We start from the raw sequence: 9,742 nt of genomic DNA, 5'->3' as shown, positions 1-9,742 counted from the left end.
GGGACAACGCCCAGGCCCAGAGTTCAGGTCCCACGATCAGACCCAAAAAAAAAAAAAAAAGATATAATGTATATCAGGTACTTCAAATGGTAAGGTACTTCAAATGGACTGCCATCCAGGAGGTTCTGCCAGTGTGGGCTATCATGGATGAAGACCAGTGTCTGTGCGGATTAGTCTTCACAACATTTCATTAAATAATCTGCATATCACCTATGTTATTTGGGTTTCTGCTAAAGTCAACTTAAAAAGAAGAAATGGCTGGGAATGTGGCTTAGTGGTAGAGTGCTTGCCTAGCATGCATGAAGGCCTGGGTTTAATTCCTCAGTACCACAAAAACAGAAAAAGCTGGAAGGGGCACTGTGCTAGTGGTAGAGTGCTAGCCTTGAGCAAAAGAACTCAGGCCCTGAGTTCAAGCCCCAGGACTGGCAAAAAAAAAAAAGAGGAAATGCTTCTTTTGGCTCACAATTTCAAGGATCTGTTTATTTGAGACTGTGGTCAGGCAGCATTTCATGTTGAGGAGCAAACTGCTCAACTTACGGCAACCAAGAAATAAAGTAAGGCAGAGAGGGTCTGTGGTCCCAGTATGGCTCAAAAGGCAAGTCCCAATAATCTAACTTCCTCCCACTAGACTCCACCCACTAAAGGTTCCCTAGCTGGGTTGGGAACCAGACCTTTAACACATAGATCTTTGGAGGACATTCAAGGTACAAACTTTGCCTAGGGGCCTCCAAAGCCTGGAGACTTGATGACTTTTCTCCCATCAACTTCCAGGGATGACCAATCCTGAGGTGATTCAGAACCTGGAGCGAGGCTATCGAATGGTGCGTCCTGACAACTGTCCAGAGGAGCTGTACCACCTCATGATGATGTGCTGGAAGGAACGCCCAGAGGAGAGGCCCACCTTTGACTACCTGCGCAGTGTGCTGGAGGACTTCTTCACAGCCACAGAAGGCCAATATCAGCCTCAGCCTTGACAGATCTAGCTGCCTGGGGCCCTTCCCCTGTCTTAACACCCTAGTTTGGAGAGGCGGAGCTTTTGTGCCATACTAGTGGGAACTATGCACATCTGGACTGCACATGAATCTTGCCTATGTGCAACACACACACACACACACACACAAAATCTTGTGTCTTTTACACATATCCCCTGGTTGTGTGGGCTCTTCACATGCATCTTCTTTGTGTGGGACCCATGCATATATGTCTTAGACATTGTCTAAAATGTCTCTGAATCCTCCAGTTTCCCGAGACAGAGAGAGAGGAGAGGCTATGACTGATTCCTGCTTCTGCACCAGTGTCTTTCCTCTGGTCATCTAGAAGCTCTTTGCAAACTGGGATCTTCCCTAATGCCTCTGTGTGCCCTACCTCTGTGCCTGGCACACACACCAGGAGTTCAATAAATGTCTGTTCATAAAGGCTCTGCATCTCTTGGCTGCACTCCACCTATTTTTCTTTTGGGGAAAAGTAGGGTTCAGAAGATGGAAATTTGGAAATTCTGACTTGGGATATAAGAAGGGATGAATGGATGCCTAGGTTTTTTTTCCAGCCCTGATGCTTCTGAGGCCTAAAAGGCTTACCCTGTAACTGCTGTATGAACTCTGTAAACCCCTTCTTATGGGGTTCTTCCCTCCCCAGAGAATTCAGGGCAACGTTTATTAGGAACCTTCATATATGGGAAATAGCTTCTTTTTTCTTAATTTTTAAAATTTTACTTTTGTGTGTGTGCCCCAGTACTGGGGCTTAAATTTAGGGCCTTACACTTTTTTTTTCTTTTTTTCTTCTTTGCTAGTCCTGGGGCTTGTGAACTCAGAGCCTAGGTGCTGTCCTTGAGCTTCTTTTGCTCAAGGCTAGCACTCTACCACTTGAGCTACAGCACCACTTCCATGTTTTTTCTGTGTATGTGGTTCTGAGGAATCAGACCCAGGACTTCATGCATGCTAGGCAATAACTGAGCCACATTCCCAGCCCCTAGGAACTTCCACTTCCACTTGGATTGTTTTGCTGGTACTATACACTTGAGCCATAGCCCCACTTCTAGCTTTTTGCTAGTTAATTGGGAATAAAAGTCTCATGAACTTTTCTGCCTGGTCTGTGTTTGTATCATGAACCTCAGGTCTCAGCTTCCTGTGTACCTAGGATTATAGGCATGAGCCACCAATGCCTGGCTATACCAGCTTCCAGCTTTCTTTCTTTCTTTCTTTCTTTTTTTTTTTTGGTCCCGTCGTGGGGCCTGAACTCTGGGCCTGGGTGCTGTCCCTCAGCTCCTCTTCAGCTCAAGGCTAGCGCTCTACCACTTGAGCCACAGCGCCACTTCCGGCTTTTTTCTTTTTGCTTATGTGGTGCTGAGGAATCGAACCCAGGGCCTCAGGCATGCAAGGCAAGCGCTCTACCACTTAGCCAACTTCCCAGCCCTTTCTTTCTTTCTCTTTCTTTCTTCCTTCCTTCCTTTCTTTCTTTCTTTCTTTCTTGTCAGTTGTGGGGCTTGAATTCAGGGCCTGGGCACTGTCCCTGAACCTCTTTGTGCTCAAGACTAGCACTCTACCACTTGAGCCATGGTGCCCCTTCTGGTTTTTGAGTGATTAATTGGAGATAAGAGTCTCACATACTTTTCTGCTCCAGCTCTCTTTGAACCATGATCCTCAGATCTCAGCTTCCTTGTAGCTAGGATTACAGGCATGAGCTACCAGTGCCTGGCTAATACCAGCTTTTTTTTTTTTTTTTTTTTCGGTCGTGGGGGCTTGAACTCTGGGCCTAGGCGCTGTCCTTCAGCTCTTCAGCTCAAGGCCAGCGCTCTACCACTTGAGCTACAGCGCCACTTCCGGTTTTCTGGTGGTTTATTGGAGATAGGAGTCTCACGGTCTCTTCTGCCCGGGCTGGCTTTGAACCTTGATCCTCAGATCTCAGCCTCCTGAGTAGCTAGGATTACAGGCGTGAGCCACCAGCGCCCGGCTTAATACCAGCTTTTTAAAAGTAGACTAAATTAGCTAATTTACAAAACTGAGGAGAGTTTATATATATATCTTCATATTTCTTTCTGCCTTTTCTTGAAAAAAAAAAAGCTGGCTACCTTGGGCCTACCTGTCTTCTTGGAGTTGAGGAGTGGGCATCTCATTCAGGTGAGCATTAACTCTCCCTCTGTAGGAGTCCCCTCCACTCCTAGATCAGGAAACCAAGTGTTAGTAACTATGTATCATCAATATGTGCTGTTGTTTTTATAATAAAGAGGAAAATTAAAGGTTTTTTGACATCTATAGTTTGATAAAGAGAAAAAAAACATTAAAGATATCTGAACATGGTAATGTGTTTGACAAAGAAAAGTTTTTTTCCTTCTTTCCTCCCCCACATTCTTTCCTTCCTTTCTTCTTTCCCCATTTTTCCTTTTGTTTTGTTGTTGTTGTTGGTCATGGGGCTTGAACTCTGGGCCTGGGTGCTGTCCCTCAGCTCTTCAGCTCAAGGTGAGCGCTCTGCCACTTGCGCCACAGCACCACTTCCAGTTTTCTAGGTTTATTGGAGATAAGAGTCTCAGGGACTTTCCTGCCCAGGCTGGCTTTGAACCATGATCCTCAGATCTCAGCCTCCTGAGTAGTTAGGATTACAAGGCGTGAGCCACCAGCACCCGGCTTCCTTTCTTTCTTTGTTTTGCTTTTTTTATTTTTGATACTGAGTGCTACCACTGACCCAGGCCTTCAGTCCTTGTTTTGCTTTTGGAGACAAGGCCTTAAACTGGAGATCCTCTTGTCTCAACCTCTTATTTTTTATTTTTTTTTGTTAGTCGTGGGGCCTGAACTCTGGGCCTGGGCACTGTCCCTCAGCTCTTCAGCTCAAGGCTAGCACTCTACTACTTGAGCCATAGCACCACTTCCAGCTTTTTCTGTTTATGTGGTGCTGAGGAATCAAACCCTGGACCTTATGCATGTGAGGCAAGCACTCTACCATTAAGCCACCTTCCCAGCCCCTCAACCTCTTGAATGCTGAGATTACAAGACAATGCCACTATGCCTGGCTCATATTTCTTGTGTGTGTGTGTGTGTGTGTGTGTGTGTGTGTTGGTCCTGGGGCTTGAAATAGGACCTGGGCACTGGGCACTGTCCTTGAGCTTTTGCTCAAGGCTAGTGCTCTACCACTTTAGCCACAACCCCACTTCCAGCTTTTTGGTGGTTAATTGGAGATTGAGAGTCTCAGACTTTCCTCCCTGGGCTGGCTTTGAACTGTGATATTCAGATCTCAGCCTCTTGAGTAACTAGGATTATAGGTATGAGCCACCAGCACATGGCTTCATATTTCTTTTCTTTTCTTTCTCCTCTCCTCTCCATCCCTCCAGTCCTGGGGCTTGAACTCAGGGTTTGGGCACTGTCCCTGAGCTTCTTTTGCTCAAGGCTAGCACTCTACCACTTAAACCAACATTTTCTGTCTATGTGATACTGAGGAATTGAACCCAGGACTTGATGCACGTTAGGCAAGCACTCTTATCACTAAACCACATTCCCAGCCCATGGCTTGACATTTCTTTCTTTCTCTTTCTTTCTTTCTTTCTGTTTTTTTTTTGTTGTTGTTGTTGGTCGTGGGGCTTGAACTCTGGGCCTGGATGCTGTCCCTGAGCTTCTTTTGCTCAAGGCTAGCACTCTACCTCTGGAGCCACAGCGCCATTTCTGGCTTTTTCTGTTTATGTGGTGCTGAAGAATCAAATCCAGGGCCTCATGCATGCAAGGCAAGCACTCTACCACTGAGCCACCTTCCCAGCCCCTGTATTTCTTTATGGAAGCAAAAAGGCCAAGTTTTAAAATATGTGAACAAATTTAGAGCAGCACCTGTTAACAATGAAAAACTGAGAAGTACCTAAAATGCCCAGATGCAGTAAGATAAATGAACAAATTATATTATTATCACACAATGGGCTATAAAAATATGCAAAGAACATCTGAGTCATAATAATTTAAACACATTCACTCACCTACCTGCCTTATGAGCCTTGCTCTGCACTTCTCAAAATGTTACCACACCATGATCTCATTGCTTCCACACCCCTCTCTCCTGTTTTGGACACTGTGTACGGCAGGTAAACTTTGCTCTCTTATCCTCACCCTTTTTCAGAGAGAGAAATGGAGCCCTGGAAAGGTTAAGCAAAAACTGCAGAAGGCCAGTTAAAAAAGCAGCAACACAGAACTGGGAATAAAGTTTGCTCTTTTGTATGCTAACACAACCTAACCTTAGATCTTATGTTACCTTATAGCTAAAGGTCCAAATGTAGTCCCAAGTGAGTAACACAATAACATTTAAAGAGAGAAAAGGAATCTGGGTTTAGTGGCTCACGCTATTTAGGAGCCTGAGATTTGAGGATCCTGGTTTGAAGTCAGCCTGGCAGGAAAGTCTGTGAGACTCTTATCTCCAATTAACCACCAGAAAACCAAAAGTGGCACAGTAGCTCAAAGTGGTAGAGAACTAGCCTTGAGCAAAAAGAGCACAGAGATGGTGCCCAGGCCCTGAGTTCAAGCCCCAGGACTGATTTTAAAAAAAGTGAGAGATAGAAAAGGGCCAGGTATAGTGGTATACTCCTGTAATCTCAGCACTCAGGAGGCAGTCAGGAGGATCATTTGAGCTCAGGAGTTTAAGATACAAGTTAGTGAAACACCTGTCTCAAGAGGGGAAAAAGGCATAAAAATGTATCTTATTGTCTGTAGGACTACAGATAAACAGCTAATTTACCACAACTGTTTGGTACATTGTAAGTGCTCACTAAATATTAAAGTTATTGTAGCTGCTATTTTAAAGCTCAGAATTGGGCTTTTTCCTCTTTCAGCTTCTAGGTATGACATGTTTTTGACTGATGCATGGTTCTAGGATCAAGGGCGATGGTTCTCAAAGGGAGAGCTGGTAATCATTTTACATCCCAGCTAGCTCACTCCCTGCTAGGCACTGTCTAGAGATGATTCTGTTGTCCCAGAATGAGTGTGTATGTGCTACTGACATCTAAGGGGAAAGAGGCCAAACACTGATAAATGTCTATAATACATAGGGCAGACCATAACAATGAATTATTCAGCACAAAATGTCAATGGTGTCAAAGTCGAGAAACCTTCTTCTCTTAATAACGGGGCAATTCCATTTTTTCTCCACCCTCCAAAGGCTCCTCAGTCGGCTTGGGTTAGGCCTGCTTTGGGATTAGAAAGGTTTTTAGCTAGATGCCTCTGACTCACACTTTTAAATCTAGCTATTCAGACCTGAGGATCAAGGTTCAAAGTCAGCCCAGGCAAACAAATCAAGGGACTCAAATGCTAGAGTGCTAACCTTGTACAAAAAAAAAAAAAAAAAGATTAGGGACAGTGAACACTCCTTGAATTCAAGCCTCAGGGCTGGCACACTCACACAAAATACACCCCCCCTCCCCAAACAACAACAACCACACCCACAAACAAAAACCCTCCACCAGAGCTATTGTCTTATTGTCCGGAGTAAGTGACTATTGAACTATTATTGGTAAAGCTCATTACTTGGTCCACAGCAGGCTGTGGACAATGTTTTTCCCTTTGTTATTTCATTCCTCCCTCCTCGCCACGCCAAAGCAGCTTCAGCCTTTTCCTTGGCTGTAGTGACCTTGTGCAAGTCACGTATCCCCCGGAAGCCTGTTTATTCTCTGCAAAATAAGAAAGCTGGCCTCTGATCTCCAAACCCAGAAAGGAGGATGGCTGAAGTTTTTACAGAGCTGCTTTCCTCCCCCGGGACTGATGGTACGGTCCCCGGGAAGCTCCCCAACCCCTTTGCCGCGGCCCTTGGTACAGGCCCAGGGGGCCCTCGGCCGCCGCTCAGCTCAGCCCTTGCCCCCTGCCGAGTTCCGGGCCCGCCTCCCCACGCGCTGATTGGCTGGAGCGGTGCCCGGGCTGCGTGGCTATAGGTGAGCCGGGAGGGGACAGGCGGGGCGGCAGCAGGACTGCCCCTCCCCTCGGGTCGGACGCAGCGCAGAGCCGCGGGCGGGCGGGCGGACGGACCGACCGACTGACTGACGGGAGGGCTGGGAGGCGAGCAAGATGGCGCATACTCAGGGCACCAAAAGGAAAGTCTGTTACTACTACGATGGTGAGCACCAGCCAGGAGGCGGGGGCGGGGCCGGCGGGGTTGGGGAGATTGGAGAAGGGGAGGCTGGGCGTTGGGGAAGAGGCAGAGGGCGGAGGCTGGGAGAAGGAGGTCGAAGTGAGGCGGGGGAGGCTGAGGAAAGGAGGTTGAGGGCGAGAGAGGAGGCTGAGGCCAAGGGGGTCGAGGGTGGGGGGGAGGCCCGAGACCATTTTGGGAAGAAGATTTTTCTGGAGTCCGACGTGGAGTCTAGAGTGGGACCCCTTGGAGGGGAGGCTGAGTGAGCTCGGGGGGGGGGGCGCGGGGGGCAGGATCTAATGGAGACGGTTGCAAGACTGTCTTGTCCTGGTGAGAATACAAAGGTCCTTCACGATCCCCTGCCTCCTTCGTCTCTTTTGAGGAGATCCCTGCAGGACTGCCACTCGCCTCCCCTCCCCCAGCCAGGGAGCAGGGCTTGGGAGCGATTGCTGCTGGGAAATGGGGCCTCTGGGGTTGGAAGGAGAAAGTTGTAACTTGTTCAAATGGACTTGTCATGAAAGAAAAATATAAAGGAGCAGCTTACGCTGTTCTAGGTCGTGCAAGGATGCTGGGGGGGTCAGGGGGCTTATCAGGTGCCACCTCACAAGCTGGAGGGAGGGGAGCCAGTGTTAGAGGCCCTCTCCAGTATGGTACTGGGATGGGGGAGCTCAGTGGTAGGAGTCTCCTAGCCCAATCCCAGGGGTCAGGAAGGGAGGTGACCTGTCCCTTAGGACCTGAAAAACAGGAGTCTTAGCTAGCCACAAGGAACCATAAGGGGACAAAAAAGAACCTGAGGGAAATTGCAGGTATGTGTACAAGATGGCTGAGGCACGGATTTGGGGCCTAGTGAGAAAGATGGAGAGCAGGAGAGGGGAAGGGTTGCAAGTGATCAGGCTTGAGAAGTCAATGTTGACCAGATCCTGAACGGCTGGCCTGCTATACCCAAGAAGGCAGATGCTATACTGAGGCCACTGTGAATCATTGAAGTTGGATTCAAGTTAATGCCATCATCAGGCTTCTTTCTTAGAAATATTCTGGGCTAGAAATTAAATTAATGTCGGGGTAAAGAAGACTTGGATTCCAAGTTTTTGCTATGAGCAAGACCAGTTGATAACTTTGTGTTTTATTATAGATCTATTATTGATTGCAGTGCCATTGGGTTTTGAATTCAGGGCCTCACATTCTTGAGTTTTTCCTGCTCAAAGCTGGCACTCTTTCACTTGAACTACACCTCCACTTCTGGCTTTTTTTTTTTCTGGTTGATTGGAGATAAAAAATCTCATATTTGCCTGCTTGGGCTGGTTTCGAACCCTGATCCCCATATCTCAGTTTCTAGAGTTGCCAGGATTACAGGCGTGAGACATTGGTACCCAGCTACTTTATTTATTTATTTATTGGCCAGTCATGGACCTTGAACTCTGGGCCTGGGTTCTGTCCCTCAGCTCTTCAGCTCAAGGCTAGCGCTGTACCACTTGAGCCACAACACCACTTCTGGCTTTTGTCTGCTTATGTGGTGCTGAGGAATCGAACCCAGGGCCTCATGCATGCAAGGCAAGCACTCTACCACTGAGCCACCTTCCCAGCCCTTTTATTTTTGTTGACGTTATTGCTCCACCACTTGAGTCACACTATACTTATGGCTTTTTTTGCTGGTTAATAAGAGTGTCATAGACTTTTCTGTCTGGGTTTCCTTCAAACTGTGATCCTCATATCTCAGCCTCCTGGGTAGCTAGGATTATAGGCATGAGCCACCAGTGCCCAGTTTTGGTCACATCTTGCAGACAGTAAGCTCATTAAGGAAAAGCAACTATGGACTGTTTATCTCTGTATCCCCATTCCCCTAAACATTTCCTAACTCTTAGCAGACTCTAAAATACTCCCCCCCCCCCCCCCCCCCCCCCGCTAACCGATGTTGTAAAGCTCGTTCGTTCCCTGGATAGATCCGTCTCCCCTCCTCTCCACCATTCTCTCCTTCCCCCCCCCCCCCCCCCCCCCCCCCCGCCTCCGGCCTGGGAGATGTCCCTTAGTTCTTCAGCTCAAGGTGAACACTCAGCCACTTGAGCCACAAATGCCACTTCTGGGGGTTTCTGGTGGTTAGATAAAGATAAGAGTGGAGGGGGGGGCTCTGGGAAGTTGGCTGGCTCAGTGGTACAGTGCTTGCCTCGCATGCATGAGGTCCTGGGTTCGATTCCTCAGCACCACATAAACAGAAAAAAGCTGCAAGTGGTGCTATGGCTTAAGTGGTAGGCCACTAGCCTTGATTGAAGAGCTGAAGGACAGCGCCCAGGCCCAGAGTTCAGGCCCTATGACTGGACCCCCCCCCAAAAAAAAGAGTTCCTTTCTAAGAGACAAGTGGTAAGGTAAAGTTCAAATGTGGGCAAATTGAAGGGGAGAAAATGAGCAGGGAGAAAATTCTTAAGGCATTCTCTCTCTCTCTCTCTTTTTTGCTGGTCATGGGACCTGAACTCAGGGCCTGGGCACTGTCCCTCAACTCTTCAGCTCAAGGCTAGCACTCTATCAGTTGAGTCATAGCAGCACTTCCGGCTTTTTCTACTTATGTGGTGCTGAGGAATCGAACCCAGAGCCTCATGCATGCAAGGCAAGCACTCTACCACTGACCTACCTTCCCAGCCCCTCTTAAGTCATTCTTTTTTTTTTT

The 9,742-nt window shown here is 47.7% G+C and overlaps 2 protein-coding genes across 2 annotated transcripts in view; both read left to right on the top strand.

Moving 5' to 3' along the window:
* The window catches only part of Lck (LCK proto-oncogene, Src family tyrosine kinase), a 29,379-nt gene extending 27,955 nt beyond the window's left edge, over positions 1–1,424 (top strand). Inside the window, exon 13 of the mRNA XM_013020640.1 lies at positions 772–1,424. Coding sequence (XP_012876094.1) covers positions 772–974 — 203 coding nt within the window. The 3' untranslated portion in view covers positions 975–1,424. The remainder of the gene's footprint in view (positions 1–771) is intronic.
* Positions 1,425–6,942: 5,518 nt separating this feature from the next.
* Hdac1 (histone deacetylase 1) overlaps positions 6,943–9,742 on the top strand; it is a 31,891-nt gene continuing 29,091 nt past the window's right edge. Inside the window, exon 1 of the mRNA XM_013020492.1 lies at positions 6,943–7,071. Coding sequence (XP_012875946.1) covers positions 7,023–7,071 — 49 coding nt within the window. The 5' untranslated portion in view covers positions 6,943–7,022. The remainder of the gene's footprint in view (positions 7,072–9,742) is intronic.

This window comes from Dipodomys ordii, unplaced genomic scaffold (assembly GCF_000151885.1).
Source record: "Dipodomys ordii isolate 6190 unplaced genomic scaffold, Dord_2.0 Scaffold51, whole genome shotgun sequence".
Taxonomy (NCBI): domain Eukaryota; kingdom Metazoa; phylum Chordata; class Mammalia; order Rodentia; family Heteromyidae; genus Dipodomys; species Dipodomys ordii.
Note: the sequence above shows the minus strand (reverse complement) of the source record. Positions and strands in the feature narration are given on the sequence as shown.